Here is an 18,955-nt window from a genome sequence, read left to right on the forward strand (position 1 = left end):
GACGAGCAACCGCGACATTGTGATAAAGAATGTTAATGTTACCGGACAGCTTTTATCTCCCTGAATTTTACTAGATCATTTCACAAATACTACAAATGGTCATTCACTCTCATGAACAGACACACACTGTACTAATATTTAAGAATCACTCCAACAACTACAACATGTGTTATGGCAGAGGCACTGAATAATGGATTCCTCTTGAAAACACTTGAACATGATTACAGGAAACCTTTGCATTTCTGAAGAAAAAAAAAGAAAAATGCATTCTATCAAAGTGTGCTAAAAATAGATCTGCTTCGCTTGTGTTAAGACTAGGACAATGTAACAAGATGTGAAAAGGGAAAAGCATTACAATAGCAGTTTAAGATTTTGAGCTGTATTGTGTTTGTATACAGACAGGTACATTTTCTTCTCAGTGCCTTTTTAGTCAACAGGTTCAGCCTCATAGTCTGTAGTCTTAGAAGCATTCAAGGAATTTTTCCATGTGGTTTTCCATTGCCAGATGTGAGGTCAAAGAATGACTTTGTATCAGCTGGGATTTCATGGTTCTTTAAAGTGTGTTTGAACTCATACTGTACTCCAATAAACATTAAGAGACATGACTTCGGACTATTGGTTCATAATTTTGATGGTAATTTGAAGAGTGTCTGGTGAGATATACATTTAGAGGAAACTTAAAGGAACTGTTCAGCCAAAAAAGAAATCCATCAGTTGTTTCACACATGAAAGAAATCCATAAAGGTTCGGAATGACATGTGAATGAGTAAATTAAGACAGATTTTAAATTTTTGAGTGAACAATCCCTTAGCATTAAAATGTGTTCTGGAGGAGTTGTATCGACTAGCAATGGTAAAATGTTGTGTGTGTGACACCTGTTGTGATGAGCAGCAAAGGAAGTGAGTTGTGTTTGCTTTGGCTACATGACCTGTGTTCACATAGTGTCTCTGCAGTCTGGGATCATTTGCACACATTCTCTTGGAGATCTATGAGGAATTTCAGACCACAGCTATGATAGTCCATTGGTCCACTGAATGGACACAAGCTCACGGAAAACATTTCCACCCTGTTGGTTATGAATTTTAGAAACTAAATTACAAGAGTAAAAGATGTGCTGCGACTAAAGTCGGCCTACCCAGAATAGACCATTTGAAAGTTGTATGAGAGGCACTAGTGGTAAACACAGAGAGACTATTTCATTTAACAAATTTTCTTTTTAATTGGTCAATATGTATCAATCTAAATAAGTTACAATTCTTCTGAGTGTTTGCAAAGTCTTGTAAATATACTTATCAGATAAAATTTGCTCTGACAAGGCAGATATACTGTTTACAAAAATGATTCTGTATATTTCACACAAGACACAATGTTAAAATCAACACTAAGAAAAATGAAACCTCTACAAAAATATCAATAAATAACATCACATCTTATGTTGATACATTTACTTACATCAGTATACAATTGCCATCATACCAAGCCTGAATAAAACCCTATATTTTTTGACGCACACACCATAGAGGTGGTTTTAAATGTGACATTTCACATTTACATCTCATCCTCATTACTGAATAATCACAAAAGTTAAAAAATATTATTTATAATATGCTATTAAACAGATAGATTATTGATAACCACCTCCTGATAAAGACAATCTAAAGACATAAAGTTAAACAATGTACATGTGCAATATAAACAAAACATAGCTTTTCAAAATCTTTCTTTGATAGGTAGACCGGCTTCTGTTGTGTATGAAATCATGTTGTGACATATCTATGTATCTATTACATAACTTTTTCACAACCTCCTTTTTATATTTTTAAACCAAACAAATTGCTTGCCTCTGCAGTTCACCTTAACAGATGCAACAAAGTGCAGGACGATGAAGAATCAGGCATGATTTGAGCAGAATCATCTCTCCTTTGAAACTCTTTCTAGCATTCAAAAAGTGAGATGTTTAACAATATAAAGAGGGCTGTACAAAACGACTGACATAAAAATGTAATGGTGGAGGAGGTCTATAGTAGACTTTTTTGCTGCTATTAAAGCATGACAAGTTTCAAAAGCAGAAATTATTCCTATTTTAAACATCTTGACATGAATGGACATAGTTTAGATTGGTTAAGTTTTACAACAGTCGGTTTTATCAATTGAATCTTGAAGTCAAACCGCGAACACCCATCAGACAACATTTGGTTATGAGGCACCCAGCAGCATGTATGATACTGTACATGGCAGTGTAAATCAAGATATGACAGAGAGTTGAAATTATATTTGATTATTATAATTAATGGGACTAAAACCTATTGTAGAAAATCAGAATTTATAATCATAAATAAAAACAGTTCAGTGTTTCAGTTTCAGCATGCAGCCAAATTTGATATATCAAAGCTTGCTGAGATAAGTGTTGACAGAGAGGAACATCATTTTAAAGTTCACATCAGTTTTTTATTCATCAGTGCCTCCTTACCAAGTCTACAAAGAAGAAACAATGGATGTTTATCAGTGTGTTCTACTGGACATTCTCTAATCGAAGAAGAGGAAGGTAAAGTGATGCCGAGATCACTGGGGAGAGTTTTAGGTTTTAAATAAGCTTAAGTTCAGTCCTCAATATCTCATAAACGATTCTCCCCACCGGCCCAGCAGCTGACAGGACTCAAGTTAGCTCGCTCTTTTCTACAAAACTGACAGGCTTCTACAGGGGAAAAAAGGAAAAAGTTTTTTCAGGGAAAAAAGGTCAGTAGCTAAATAAATAAAAAGACCCTTTTTCTTTACAGAGAGTCAAGAAGCCTGCAAGTACTTCTCCTCCAAAAATTCAACTTTCCTGAGTTTACGAATTGAAGAGCAAGAAAAATTTACAAGGAAACAACACTACAGCATGTCTATAAATATTTCTGGGTTCCTGGGATGGTGTTTGATGAGCCAACAGACCCATTTGAGATGCACCTTCCCCGAATTCGAACACCCCAGCAGTCGACATACGACTGCAGACTACGCTGCAGAGAAGTTAGATCTGATGGAGTCTTCCCGCAACTGACGGTGTTTTCCGATGTCACACTCTTCTCGAGGTGTTCTCCGTTCAATGGTTATCCTGTAATTCTTTCTGAGGAGCGATGAAGAACAATATCATGAATGTAGATGTCAAGTATCAGCAATACTAATAACGTTCTATTATCTCAATAAACATTTGGGCAGATAGTTCCCTATTGATATGGTTCACTGGTATTGCATTGCTAGACGTTTTGGGAAAACAAATTTTTCTCAGAATACTGAAGCCTTATTGAATCACGCAGGGAAACTGAGCAAACCTATGGCTCTTTATCCCGGGCGGGGCTACCTGTCTATATAAGCGGGAAATTTGACATAGGTTCTCAGAATAATTTCCCTTTAGCGACAAAGATCTTCTCCTCACTGTATGCCGAGACAAAAGAAGAAGCCTTCTCACCGTCAAACTAGCCTTGCAGCAGATCAAGCTGACTGATCGAAACTCTTCAAGCAAGCTGATTGACAGTGCTCTGCACGCAAGCTGATTCAGCGTTCTCCCCTGTGGCTAAATGCTTCTGACGAGCAAAGTGAGTGTGGTGCCTGTCTGGGGTACCTAGATTTTTTTCAGAGAGCGGCTCTGCCCCTCGCGCTCTCCCGTTCTCTTCCTCCCAGGTTCGTTTGGGGGATCTGAAGAGGATATCCCCGATGACAGCATGTCACTGGTGGCTTCTAACACGGAGGATTGGTCGGGCTCAGAAGATGACTCCCCCCCCCAGGCGTCTAGAGATCCGAGCGGGCTCCGCTCTCCACACCATGGTGGTCCCTCCAGGTTCTTTCAGGCTAAACTCCTTCGATCCATGGACGAGTCTGGCCCAGACCCTGCTGCATTTCGAGCGCTGTGCAGCGCAACATACTTGGCCCTGTGCTCTACAAAGTCGACCGCCCAGGCTATTGGCAGCACCATGGCCAGCTTAGTGGTGTTGGAACGCTTCTTATGGCTGAACTTAACAGAGATTAAGGATGCAGACAAGGCTGCTTTTCTCGTCTCTTCGGCCCGCAGTGGATTGTTTCGCAAAGTACTTCACCGCAGCACAGAGGTCGTCGCAGGCAATGTGCCACTCCTGCCCAAGCGCTCCAGCTCTGCAGCTGCTTCAATTCACCAGAGAAGCGTGCATCCTCTGATGTCTCGTGGGTACTGTCTTTCCTGCAGGAGCTGCTCGACAACGGGAGTACCCCTTCCACGCTCAAAGTCTATGTGGTGGCCATAGCAGCGTACCATGCTCTTGTGGCCGGACAGTCTATAGGCAGGAACAACTTAGTTGTTCGTTTTCTGAGGGGGGCCAAAAGGCTGAACCTGCTTCGTCTCTTTACTATTCCAAAATGGGACCTGTCTACAGTCCTTGGGGACCTCAGAGCCACTCCAGTCGGCTGAGCAGCACTCCCTTTCGCTAAAGACCGCCCTCCTGCTATCCTTAGCATCGGTTAAGCGAGTGGGTGACTTGCAAGCGCCATATGTTCTTGCAGTTTCACTGCACAGCCATCGTTTGTGCAGTTGTACAGCGTGATTTAATAAGGCTTCAGTATTGGAGAAAAAGGACTTTTCTCAAAGTGTCTTGTGACGCAATACTCGTTCCCATTATCTCAGTGAACCGAGGTTATGTTAGTAACAGAGTACGTTTTGGGCAGATGGTTCTAAAACAATAAAACTGAGATTTAAATTTCAGACACTTATTTCATTATAACTAAAATGAAAATCAAGTTTTTAAAGTTGTTTATATGTGGTGTTTTTAATATGATTTAAGTCAACACCATTGCTGAGTATTTTCTCCTTAAAACTGCAGTGAACCAAAGACAGTCTCAAAAACGCAGTTTTTATAATCGCCGATGTTCCTTACGTCACAAACTACCTTGTAACCAATCACGTCAACGTGCGGGCGGGCTTTAGAATATCATTAACTATGCTCTGAAGCAGGGAAGTCTCAAGAGAAGCCAGGTTATCCCAGTATATTTTTCAGTTAATATAAAAAATAATGTACATTTAGCAATATAGCGGGTGAATTATGTATATGATGTATTTTACAGTGTTATGATGAACTATATGCCTTTCTCCACTGACGTTCAAAGTTGTTCAAAGTATTTGTAAGGATGCTGATTTTTAGAAGGCAGACTGAGATGGCGAATGGGAACATGGTTGGTGAAACACATTATTAGCTGTTTGATAACGTAGTCAAGCAAAATGCTAATCATATTAATTAACGTTATGTGTTTGACGCTGTAGAGAGCGATACAGACGTAGACATTTTTCGGCTACCTGTTTTAGAACTTTTTTTTTTCCGAGAAATTGTTTTTTAAATGTGTCATTTTGGTGAACAAAGATGAGTTTTAAGGCATACAATTATTAACTACAGGGGGACTTTAATACATTGAGCTATTTTATGAACAAAATATATTTATTTTTGTTGTTTACCTAAAGAAGTAGAATGCCATGAGGAGAGCTGTTCCCAGAATTCCCCCTACTATTAGCCCAGTCCCTGCCGAAACACCTAGTCCACCTGCTTAGAAAAGAAAATGAAACCATTTATAAGGAAAACTGCACATAAATTAAAATAATAAATATGTGACACATGTGCATATCATGTTGTTACAAAAAAGTGTCAGTCTTAAAGAAGTAAAGGGTAATTTACATGATGGTTCAATGTGTTTTGGGGGTGGAGGCTCTGGAGCTGTTCGCAAGGAGAACCATTCCCTCTTAAAGCCTGGCATGGTTTTGAAAGTTCCATTGGTGCCAAAGTTCATGATAATCTAAAGACATAAAAAGACATCTCTTTCCTTACTTCAGACATAATTCTGGCACAAACATAGTAAACCAAATCCTGCAAATTAGTTTGAAATGATTGAATTTCACTTACTGTCCTGACTTTTTTGGTCAAATAAAGCAGAAATTATTACATGCGCATACCTCGTGTGTTCCTGCCTCTGGGTCTGTCATCCTAACAACAGAGAAATCCCCATTTCGGTCACCATTGGCATCTAGAGACACCTGGCCAGCAATGCCTGTATAACGGAATGTGAGGAATGAGAAAATTAATTAGTTTGAAAAGTCAAAGATTCCAAGGAAAACACCAGCAAGAATCGGCAAATTCCGGGTGGGCAATAAAACAGGAAATCTCATCTGCCTCCTGCCATTTTTGTTGGCTTTAACTGCAGAAATGGTAATTTCATCTGTACATCTGTGTTCCTGAATTCTTGAGATGTTTAAAATATTACTTAATTTAACAGGAAAACATGACCCTGTTCCTGATGATTCTGGCAGAGCAAAACATTGTTATTTCACATTTACTTGTCTTTCTTCGGTCAATGAGACAGGTCTGGGCCGCAGACATGTCTGAGCACCTATTTTGTAAGGGAAGTTTAATGAATTACAGTGGCAAGAATACTTGCAAACCCTGTTCGCAACTACAATAATGGGAATCAAATGTGGTGAATAATAATAATGGGAATAAAATGGGACTTGGTCAGTGTTCAGATTCCACTGTTCTTTTTGCACAAAATATGCATTACTATTTTCTTAATAATAAGCTTAGAGTGTAAAATATAATTTAATAGGATGTTGATTTGTTAAAGGACAAAAGTCTGCCAACCCACTAAAACCAAATGATATGTTTTCTTGAAAATTGCTATATACACTACTATATACACTACCGTTCAAAAATTTGGGTTTGGTAAGATTTTTTTTTAATGTTTTTGAAATAAGTCTCTTATGCTCACCAAGACTGCATTAATTTACTGTGAAAAACAGTAATACTGTGAAATATTATAAAAATTTAAAATAACCATTTTCTATTTTAATACATTTTAAAAAGTAATTTACTCCTGTGATGGATGAATCTGAATTTTTAGCAGCCATTAAGGCCCGTTGACACCAATGATGATAAATATAACGATAACAATAACAATAAAGATATAGTTCTAAAAATCATTATAAATGTAAAAGAATAGCAGAGTCCACGCCACAACAATAATGATAATGGCAAAGATGAACAATATCGTTAGAATCTCTTTTAGAACAGATTGTTTTCACCTAATGAACAATAAAACATTGACAACCAATCACGCATTTAAAGTGGAAGACGACAAAACTGGATTGCTTAGAATAAACAGAACAATATCATGCATTGGTGTGGACGCCAATATAGTTATTGTTATATTTATAGTTATCATTCTTGGTGTGAACGGTCCTTTACTCCAGTCTTCAGTGTCACATGATCCTTCAGAAATTATTTTAATATGCTGATTTGGTGCACAAGAAACATTTCTTTGTGCAAACCATAAAAAATGTTTTCAGGATTCTTTGATGAACAGACAGTTTAAATGAAAAGCATTTACTACTGTCGATACTGACCAATTTAATGCATCCTTTCTGAATAAAAGTATTAATTTCTTCTTTTTTTAACTCACTGACTCCAAACTTTTAAATGAAAGTGTATACAGTGTATTGGTCTGTTGATAGTAAATAGGTTAAAGTGATCAAAAGATGTCATTTGCGGCTATTGTGACTATTAATAGAGCACTTATGCAATTAACGTAATTTGTATAATTTGAATAACATATAATTGATCATACTACAAACTAAGTGTGCATAATGTTAACATGTTATATTGCTTCAAATCCCTTCCTTGCTGTCACAGTGGTGTTTGGGTTAGTTTGTTTTCTTTTGGACTTGTCTGCTTGTATTCACATGTCCCGCGTCATCTTCACTGTCATTATCAGTTCATCTGTATCACCTGTGTTCCGTTAATCAGTGTCATCTGTGTTTGTATTTAAGTTACATCTGTTCAGTCAGTCTTTGTCCGATCTCCATTATATTTAGTGTTTGTTGCTGCCTGTTCTGCTGTCCTGTGTTTAATTACCATTAAACCTTCGTTTTGGAAATATATCCTCGTCTCCGTCTGTCTTCCTGCAACCACCTGTGACAGAAGATCAGACCAGCCCACATGGATGACAGGGCTATTTTTGTCGCCATTGCTGAAGAGAGTACAGATTTTTTTTTCCTTTGCGGAGAACTTTATTCGTTGAGCCGTCACTAGCCCCTCGACGATGAAAACCTCAAGCTGCTTTTCTGGATCGGTGCCAATTTCCACCAGAACACCGACCTCCCAAACACCGATGGTCTGAACTGGATGAAAGCCATCAGCAGATGTTTGGTGAGCGTAGCATCCCGATCCAGAAAACAACCACCATCACCAGCAGCCATCAAAATCACCGCACCACCTGAGCTTCTTCACGTCAGTCCTGCCGGGCCTGAGCTTCTTCACGTCAGTCCTGCCGAGCCTGAGCTTCTTCACGTCAGTCCTGCCGAGCCTGAGTTTCTTCATGTCATGCCTGCCGAGCCTGAGCCAGAGACTGTTCACATCAGGCCTGCCCAGCCTGAGAATCTTCACGTCATGCCAGCCATCAGGCCTGCCACCGGATCGGTCTCTAGGCATCCAGAACTGATGTCCAGCGTGACAGATCCACCGCTCATGTCAGCGCGATCAGCCAGAATGGCCACCGCCACACCCGATCCAGAGTTTCGTCCCGTCGAGACCACCCTTCCAGAGTTTCGTCCCGCCGAGACCACCCTTCCAGAGTCTCGTCCCACCGAGACCACCCTTCCTGAGTCTCGTTCCGTCGTGGCCGCCGGCATTTCAGAGCTTCGTTCCCAGATGGCCGTCGGCTGAGCCCTCAGTGGAGATGGCTGCCGCTACTCCTGAGTCTGTTCCTGCGTCTGTTCCTGAACCCCCACCCAAGCTCCCTCTCCTGCCGCCTCTCATCATCCAGCCGTCATACTCATGTCCTCTGCCTCCTGTCAGCCCCGTCACTCACCCTCAAGACACCAGTGGAATGGTGGGCTCGCTGAGGGGCTTCCAGTCCTCAGCGCCATCATTGACAATGGATGCCCTGGATCCGACTCCAACCACCGCGTCCAGAATTCCTCATCGGACAAACAGTCCACTGGCTCACCCTTGGCTCCTACCTCCTTCATCTCTGCCGTGGCCCATCAGTTCACCAGTTCCGCCAGGCTCCCTCGTCCCCCCGGATCCGCCTATGTCGCTCGTCGATCTGCCCTAACCTCTGGACAAGTCTTTTGGACTTGTTTACTTGTATTCACATGTCACATGTCATCTTCACTGTCATTATCAGTTCATCTGTATCACCTGTATTCTGTTAATCAGTGTCATCTGTGTTTGTATTTAAGTTCCGTCTGTTCAGCCAGTCTTTGTCCGATCTTTGTGATCTTTGTGCCGATATATTTGCATTTTAGAACTACAGCTGCTGATTAATTTTTGTTATAAAATACAAATTATGTCTGCCACATTCCAGTATCCATAGTACTTTTGCGGGAAAAAGCACAGCATTTTTCCCCCCTAATTACCTTCAAATGTTCTGTTCCACATGCTGTGTGTGATTTCCAGTCCATCCTTTTTCGTCAGACCGTTACTCATCACCTCACGCAAGGCAATTGCATACAGAAGCAAAGCATCATGGAACCCCTCCATAAACATATTGACCTGCAATGCAATAAAAGAGCAAGGTCTGAGGAACACTAGGTGAAGACAGCAATTTCTTAATCAAAATGATGTTTGCTTCTGAGAGAGATACCTCTATTCATCAATGAAAAAGGCCAATATCCAGGCTTTAACCCTTCATTAGCATATTAGAGTAAAAAATAGAGAAGTGATAAAAATGTTTATATCCATCCCCAAACCCCTAAATCCTCTGCAGGGTTGCGTGGATGCGGGGATGCAGGGTACCAATCCCAGCGTTTCAGGCCACAGGCGGGGGACAGACTCGACGGATTGGCCAGTCCATCACAGGGCTCACACATTTACACTCTTTTTGATATGAATTGTATTTTAATATCTAATTATTAATAAGATGTATTTTTGACGTCTTTGTCTTTATTAAAATAGGGTAGACAGAGAGGGGGATGTGATCAGGAAAGGACAACTCAAACTTAGGTGTTGGAGTACTGCCCACGAGGCTATCGGCTGCAACGATATTTTATTATTCAAATAGAACATCGAATTTTTCATGAATAAAATGAATAAATGATTAAATTGATAAACAATTTAGAATACATTGCCTCTGTGGATTATTACAGTACACATGCATTTATTTTTCACATTTCGTGAGTCTTTTAGTTAATATTCTATAACTCTATAACACTCCTTGCTTTCTAAAGAAACGTTGGCCAAATTTTATTTACATTATAAGACGTTAGTAGACAAATATGATAAAGCAAAGGTTATCATGAGAGAATCCAAGAGCAGCTCATTTATCAATTTCATTTTTTAGTTAAACTGCAAATGAATGAACAACTTCATGCAGTGTCTTCTAACATCAAGAGTGAAAAAGATGAAAAGGATCCATTAACAGCACTGTCTTGTTCAATAAAATGTTAATCAATTAAAAAAATAATAAGGGCTACCCAGCCACCATGAATACTGAAAAGCACGTACTAGTAGATGCTCTGTTTTGATACGGATTGATGGTCTGTTCCTGCCACAGAGCCGCATGCTGCATGTGCGCAGCTCAAGACAAACAATAGTAAAAACCTGGGGCTTAGTCAGTCTGCAGCCCGGGGGAGATTTGATATCGGGCTGCCAAGATTACTCTTTATTTACATTCACCCTCAACTGCCTAATAAGAGAGAAACGGCAGGAAAAGCTGATATAGTAATTTGACTGTTTATATACATATTCATTTTTGGAAGCGTGAACAGAGGTGAAATCTCCAAGCATTCAGAGCATAACAAACCCTGCCGTGTTTTCATACAGAGCACAGCTTGTGATTCAGCAACAAAATGTATCGGACAAAACATTCCTAATGCAAAAAAATGTCATGCTTTCTCATTGCAAAACAAACCCTGCTGATATTTAAGATCAGGCACTATTGCTAACAGTTTGTGTAAAACTGATGCAATCTCAGCTCAAGAATGTGATATGAAAGAGATATAGAAGAGATTTTGATTCAATTTCTATTATTCTAAGTAGGATGTTAAACGAGAGGTCTCAAGGCCTGTCATCCTTGTTGAGATTTGTGATTTTCCATCACAGTTTGCAGCATCTTTAAATGATAAAGTGATTTCTTTCAAAAAATATATTTTTGATTTATTTATACAAAAATAAATAAATCCACTGTAAGGTTTTTTCCCTTTTTCTATTGCCTATTTAGCCTGGCTATTTTTGACTTTAAGTCTCACAATCTTAATCTTAATCTCACTCATGTTTATCTCATAAAACTTTTAAATTGACTAAAATATATTTCTTATTTATAAAGCATACACACACACACACACACACACACACACACACATATATATATATATATATATATATATATATATATATATATATATATATATATATAATATGTATGTATACACATACACAATATATATATATATATATATATATATATATATATATATATATACACATAAAATTATGTATTCAAATTATATATATATATATATATATATATATATATATATATATATATATATATATATATATATATATATATATATATATATATAATTTGAATACATAATTTTATGTGTTACATTGCTTCATAGTTATTGGGTAGGTAAAGAGAACTCCATAACGGGACTAATTCATAATTGGCCCAACTGCAGTGATTAAACCTAAACAAGCTATGCATCATTAGAGTGAATGTAACATCCTCAGGGCTCACTGGACTCACTGTTTTTAACTATAAGCCTGTTTCTGTTTATTTGGGCTGATTAACTTCAGGCTCTGGCATGAAAAGGTGCAACCGCATGTCAGTTTCCTCACCCTGGTGAAAAAATTACCAAGTGGAGTGTCACTGTCACTACCAGGTATGCTGCAATGACCAGAACAGAACTTCTAAAACACCATATATGGAGAAACAAATATGAAAAATGAAAGACAAAAATATAAATGACCCAATGGGAAATTTTTATTATGATGTTTAATATTGTTAATTTATTTTTTGTTTACTTGATTTAATAATTTCCGCAATAATCTGTTAAACATTAATTCTTTCACTTATTTATATCTGTATGTAATACTTGATTTTACTTATTTTCATATTTTTATTTCTTCATAATGGAATGCAATAAGAGAATGAAAGATAATCAACTGTTCAGACATCATCTGGTGAAACCTCTTCAAATGATAAGAATCAGAGTCCAATTGCAAGGACTGAGCAGTATATATTCTGTGATGACCTGTTGTGAAAACCTTCACAGAAATATAAAGATCTTACTCTTTATCCATGTACCACAATTCAATTATAATGCACTGCTTAAAGCAGTGGTCTCAAACTCAATTCCTGGAGGGCTAGAGCTCTGCACAGTGTTGCGCCAACCCTAATCAAACACACCTGATCCAGCTAATCAAGGTCTTCAGGATTGCTAAAAACTTCCTTGCAGGTGTGAGTTTGAGCTGGTTGGAGCTAAACTGTGCAGAGCTGTGGCCCTCCAGGAATTGAGTTTGAGACCACTGGCTTAAAGCAACAGGTGAGGCAGCAAAATGTGTTTAGTTGTTAGGGTACTGTCACTTCTGTCTAGTCTATTTCTTGGTTTTGTGACAGAGCCCTGACACTCAACTTGTCTTGTCTGTGTGCCTTGTTTCATGTGCCTTCATGTCATTTCTTGTCTTGTACTGTGTAGCAAGCAGCTTCTGTTTTACACTGGCTGTGTGCTTTCATGTTGTCATGTTTTGTGAACACGTGGCTTACGAGTGTTCTCATTAGCTGCGTGTTCATATCTCGTTTTGTGTTAGCACATGGCTTTTGTTTTACTGGCCTTGTGTTTGTCATGTTTGGTGTGAGCACATGACTTTTCATGTATGTTTCCTTGTGCCATGTGCTCTCCTGTCGATTGTCTAGGCCCTCCCATCTTGTTACCTGATTATTGATTCATTTGCCCCATCTGTCCTCCCTCGGTACCTGCTTTGTTTGCTCTCCCTATTTATTCTCCCTGTTATGTTCCTCCTGTCTGTTTCCAAGACAAGTCAAGTCTGTGTTGTTTTCCCCCCTCGGGCTAGTTTTTGTTTATTTTTATTTTTAATAAAAGCCTTCATTCTTCTGCGATTGAGTCCTCGCCTCATCTCCTCAATCCCAAACCCAGAAAGAACGAATCAGCCATAATCAGGACTCAGCGGAAGGGCTTGCACTATCCACCAGCCTCCACTCTCTCCAGCCCCCTCTATGAATGCATTCTCCAATTCAAGGCCTTGAGTTCCCTCCCTCAATGGGGGACTGATCTGAAGAAGTTTTCCCTAGAGTTCAGTGACGCTGCAGAGGGGCCGGGGTTCAACAACGCGGCTCTCAAGGATCTTTTTAACTCTGCTCGGCTGGTGGAGAATGAGAGACCTGGATCACCTGAATTTTGGGGGTTTTGTGGATTTTCTCACTCACCATGGGAATATTCCTACTAAGGAGGCTGCAGCTCCCACAGAGGCAGACACCGCCTCGCCCTCGCAAGCGCAGGAAGAGGTGGGCTCCTGTCGCTTCCCTTTGTCCAGTGGTCCAGGAGGACCTGACTCCGGGGTTCTCAAGTCTGGTGGTCCAGGAGGCTCTGACTTTGGTGGTCCCAGAGCCATCTACTCTCACTGTCTTACACCCAGTAGTGGCCAAAGAGGCTGCAGCACCCCCAGTGGTAGCCGAAGAGGCTGCAGCGCTGCTTCGCTCTCGGAAACGGAGGAGGAGGGTGGTTTCCTGCGTGCCACAATGCCTGGAGGCCATCCCAAAGCCTGCTGTTGGCCCAGAGATCGTCCCCTGGCTCCTTGCCCTGCTGGCGCCACCCTTGCTGCCTGTCAAGCTGGTTCTGCCCTAACTCCTTGCCCTGCCGGCGCCGCCCAAGCTCCTTGCCCTGCCAGTGCCGCCCATGCTGGCTTGGCTCAAGCTCCTGGAGGCCGTCCTTGAGATGTCCGCTGTCATCCTAGAGCAGCCCGCTGTCATCCCAGAGTCTTCCCCTCTCACCGAAATGGCCAAGGAGACAGTTCCAGAGCCGCCCGAGTGTCTTGCCCTGCCTGCTCCACCTAAACTCCCTGCACCTCCCTGGCCCTCAGCCAAGACTCCAAACCCGACAAAGTCTCCCTGGTCTGTCCCTCAGTCACCGCCCTGGCCCTCTGCCAGGATTCCAGACCCACCGGAGTCTCCCTTGTCTGTCCCTCCGGCACCACCCTGCTAGGACTCTAGCCCTGCCTGGGCCTCCCTGGCTCAACCCTCCAAACCCTCCCTGGTCTCTGCTAAAGCCCTGTCTTGGCTTCCCTCCCCTCTTTATCTCTGTGTTTTTATCTTCCTGTCTTGTGTTTTCTGTTGGTGAGTTTTCATGTTCCTGTATTGTTTTTTGGTGTTCCTCCTTAGGGACGCCAGGTGGGTAGCGTCAGGGTTCTGTCACTTCTGTCTGGTCTATTTCTTGGTTTTGTGACAGAGCCCTGACATTCCTGTTTTGTCTGTGTGCCTTGTTTCATGTGCCTTCATGTCATTTATTGTCTTGTACTGTGTAGCACGCTGCTTGTGTTTTACACTGGCTGTGTGCTTGCATGTTGTCATGTTTTGTTAACACGTGGCTTATGAGTGTTCTCATTAGCTGCGTGTTCATATCTCGTTTTGTGTTAGATCATGGCTTTTGTTTTACTGGCCTTGTGTTTGTCATGTTTGGTGTGAGCAGATGGCTCGTCATGTATGTTTCTGTGTGCTCTCCTGTCGATTGTCTAGCCCCTCCCATCTTGTTACCTGATTGATTCATTTGCCCCACCGGTCCTCCATTACCTGCTTTGTTTGCTCTCCCTATTCTCCCTGTGTTTGCAGTCCTGTGCTGGTTCATCGTGGTAACTCTACCCTGTTATGTTCCTCCTGTCTGTTTTCAAGTCATCCCCCTAGGGGTGTGTGTTTTAAAAAAAAAATTTAATAAGCCATCATTCTTCTGTGATTGAGTCCTCATCTCCCCAAACCCTGACATTAGTTCTCTTATTATACTGGAGGACGAAAATCCAGTAACATTATAAATAAAATAAATACATGTAGAAATTATTTATTCAATTAGGAAATTAAGGAAAATGCGATATTCAATTAAAAAATTAATTTAATCTCATTGGGTCATGTATTATTTTTCCCATGTATGTATTTTTTCACATGTCTTTTATATATTTTAATATTTAGTCATGATTTTGCATGAATTATAAGATAGAGAAATGGGACAAAGTAAAGGCTGTCATGAGATAATTATATTGGTCGTTATTGCAGGTCTGTTCTGAAAACAGTGACACTGTTGATCAAATGGAGGCGATTGAAGTGGAATGAACTGCCTATAATAAGTCTAACTTCCTTTGTTTGTCTCAGTTTAACCAATCGGCCACAGTGTGTTCAGATCCTGTGAGATAGTTTTAGGGACCCTTAATGGTCAGCGAAGTGGTTGGCTGCATTTCTTGTTCTAGATAAGGGTTGTTAAGAAGGAAAGGAACGAAGCAATCATGGGTGGCCTTAAATTCATATGCAGTCTAGTGTATTGAGTTCGATCATCTCTAATGAATGCACCTAGTAGTTGCTTCACTGATCCTCTTTTGAAGCAGTTTTACTCAAGTACAGACTTAAATATACATCTTAGAGTCAATTGCCAAGCATTAAAACCTCATTACTGGAATTTGACCTTAAATTGCTCGACTTTAACACAAATCACCTGATTTAAGAAGCTGTGGTTGTATTATACACACGCCTCAATGGTTTTGTCATGCTGGACATGCTGGAACTTGATAATCTGCAGTGACGCACGACAACGGGCGAGCCGAAATTAGATGAAAATAAGTAACAGATAAACCTGAGGGCAAACAGATGACAACTATTACTAAGTAAGATACAATACATGTCAGTCTGGCCAAATTCACGGTTTCCTTCTTTTGAAGAGATGACATTTCTCAACTAGAAACAGTTAATGATTCTAAAGAATGTTGCCTGTTTTTAAGATAATTTTAAAACCTTTTCTTCTGAGAGTATTTTGCAAGTGGAAAACATGGAAGAAACTTTGGAGAAATCCAATCAAAAACATAAAATACATTATACTGAATACATAAAACATGTTCCTAATGACTGTGGTAATCCAACACACCCACCTACTGGTCATCAGTGCATAAAAATACTTTGCATTTTTCACAGACTCTGTCATTTTAGTCACTAAGGACATATGATTGACAGCACCTTTGGATCTAAAACAGCACTTTTTAAATATCCATATTTCACTAATATTTTAAAGGTCTTACTTTGTAGCTGGATTATAGGAAACTGTCATTTATCCAGCAGATTTACGTTATGCATATAGGGGGCTCTTTGCAAATTAGTATGGCTGCATTTCCTGGCAGCTAGTATGAATTGCTTAAATCTGTGCAGATGCTCATAAGCACACCACTCACTGTAAGCCAATTCCAAAAAATGTATCACCTTCCTTAATGAATAAAGTGAGCATTCTTTATCCAGCTCATTAATTCAGCATGAACACCGCCGTCAGAAAAAACTGAGCAGATACAAGTGGTAGCTACAAGCAAAGGGCCAAGTTTGTGAAACATCACATTAGCCTGTGATTCTGTCAGGTAAGAATTCTCTGGGAAGTGTACTCATACAGTGAAATAATTGTGCTTGGCACACTGAAGTCTTGACATTCATATTTGGAACGAGAATGGGCTTTGTCTGAATACATTTCTATATGGTAGTGGTCCCCTACAAAGGTCAAGCTCAAATCTTTTGTGGCTCCAGTTGATACAGCAATTGAGCCAGTCAGAAGTGTCAGGGCCCCCACTGAGGTTATTAACCTTGGCACTTTGATTCGTCCACAATTATTTATTTCAGAAAGACAGTTTCCACTGTCTTTCTTAGAAAACTCTGATGGTTTTTCAAAGAAAGCTGACATGATGGGGACAAAGAGCAAGACCAAAATATGGGGCCTATATGGAACGCCAAGTCACTCCATTCAAAAGCACTTAAAGTGTGAATGCACTATATTCTGACTTTAAACTGTGTGAATAAAAGAATCAGCACCTCTCTTAATATTGCAAGCCACAAAAAGATGGAATTGCAGAAAAGAGAAAAATTTGATTGATTTACTGACTGGCTGACTGAATTTGTCTGTATATTGTTACCAGTGGACAAAAGGATGGTGTGTTGTAAAATAGCCAAGAAGATTCTGCATATATATAAAATTAAATATATAACTTCTTTAAATAATTAACTTTATGTAAAAATAGAAATTTAAAATAAAAGTTGAAACGTGAATAAATATCCAATATGAACAGATAAAAAAGAAACAAAGATCTTTAGATCTTATATTTGGCTTTTGAAAACGAAAGTATTCAATATATATTTTTAACATTATTTTTGTTTCAAAGACTCACGTACAGCACTGCAGTCTTCACAAACGGGGATGCCCGACTGCTGTAGTGACTTTTTCATTTCCATGGAGAAGTCTTCAAACTCTGGCTTAGTGGACCTAAGCAATGTTACAGTGTTGAGAAAGCTATAGGCAGCCTTGGCCTCACTGTCAAATTTGTCTCCTCTCCTCCAGGATCCATCCCCTGTGAAATAATGTTGTGTTTTTATTTGTAATAAATTCATGTTCACATGAACATATTACAAGATTTGCTATAGAAAAGTATGTCTCTCAGGATAAGGGCATTATACAAGCGTGTTCGGCCTGTGTCTGCTGATAAAAACCTCAATGACAATGGGTAAAATATCTACCCTGTTACTTTTTCTGCAACAGTGGGGCTTTTAGATATGCACAGGAACATCAGTGGAACATCCTGGACCTGCACACCAGACAATATCCAGGCGCTATTGTGTTGAGCCAAATATCTCTTGAATGTAATCTTTATGAAGCAGAAGACCTGCAGATAGCTTCATTGTGCAACAGGGTCATAGGACTATTTTGTCTGACTATGGCTCATCTTGGGAATAGAGATAAGCTCTGTAATCAGTCCACAACAACCATGAATACAGCTTTACCATAGGAAGAGGAGTTAAAGAGCTCGATGTTGAAGAAGATGTGGCTGTCGCTGGTTAATTTTCGTCGATGAAATGCCAGCATGAGGTCTCGTATTTTGTCCGCCTTGGCACACATAATCACCACTGGAAAACAACAAGGAACAGAGTGTTATTTGCCATTCAAAACAACAACTTTAAGCTACCATCGCCACCTGGGTTATGTGTATATAGTAATGTCTAAAGGCATTTATGTCTAAGTTGGGGAGCCAAGAAAATAATAAACAAAATAAAATAACGCGACAATGATTTTTATTGCGTTCGGTTCTCGCACGTCTTCCAATGATAATGATGGTAGACAGACCTAAAACACAAAAAAAGTGTTCCCTGCCTAACTATTCAGCACGAAAAATACAGAACGAATTACTCTTCTGAGCAGGTTCTTTTTGCTGATTATAAAACAGAGCACAACCTTTGAAATCCGATTCCAGAGCAAAAGACTGGTTCTTTTTAATGAATCACAACTTATGACTCAGTTGGAGCTGTTTCTCAATTAATCTGACTCATATACTGAACCACAAGTCATTGATATTGTTATTTACAACACCAAAAACTGATACAATGTTAAGGCTTGTGGGACCTAAATCAGTTACTGACTGGTTGTTAATATGACATATGGGGGTGGTGATGGCGCAGTGGATAAGACACATATCTCTGGTGTGAGACCCGGGTTCGAATCCACTGTGAGACACCAATGTGTCCCTGAGCAAGACACTTAACCCCTAGTTGCTCCAAAGGCGTGCAACCTCTGAAATATAGCAATTGTAAGTTGCTTTGGATAAAAGCGTCAGCAAAATGAATAAATGTAAATGTAAATGTTATGCTCAATCATGATAATACTGTATGCACCAGAACCGAAATCATCATTTTCCTTATGTTTACTATTTTTATTTATGGCAGAGAAAAT

General features: G+C 39.8%; 1 protein-coding gene across 2 annotated transcripts in view; it reads right to left on the minus strand.

The window, feature by feature from the left end:
* Nucleotides 1–1,194: 1,194 nt before the first annotated feature.
* The window catches only part of npr3 (natriuretic peptide receptor 3), a 28,880-nt gene continuing 11,119 nt past the window's right edge, over nucleotides 1,195–18,955 (minus strand). The window contains exons 2-8 of one of the 2 annotated variants that reach the window (XM_077231324.1): nucleotides 18,013–18,135; nucleotides 17,407–17,582; nucleotides 9,401–9,536; nucleotides 5,945–6,039; nucleotides 5,670–5,787; nucleotides 5,453–5,537; nucleotides 1,195–3,103 (exon numbers count right to left, since the gene is read on the minus strand). In XM_077231324.1, coding sequence (XP_077087439.1) covers nucleotides 2,992–3,103; nucleotides 5,453–5,537; nucleotides 5,670–5,787; nucleotides 5,945–6,039; nucleotides 9,401–9,536; nucleotides 17,407–17,582; nucleotides 18,013–18,135 — 845 coding nt within the window. In that variant the 3' untranslated portion in view covers nucleotides 1,195–2,991. Of the gene's footprint in view, nucleotides 3,104–5,452; nucleotides 5,541–5,669; nucleotides 5,788–5,944; nucleotides 6,040–9,400; nucleotides 9,537–17,406; nucleotides 17,583–18,012; nucleotides 18,136–18,955 lie in introns of both variants that reach the window. The other variant, XM_077231323.1, reaches the window with a different exon arrangement.

This window comes from Siphateles boraxobius, unplaced genomic scaffold (assembly GCF_051911475.1).
Source record: "Siphateles boraxobius isolate OS27281-9 unplaced genomic scaffold, OSU_SipBor_1 16, whole genome shotgun sequence".
Taxonomy (NCBI): Eukaryota; Metazoa; Chordata; class Actinopteri; order Cypriniformes; family Leuciscidae; genus Siphateles; species Siphateles boraxobius.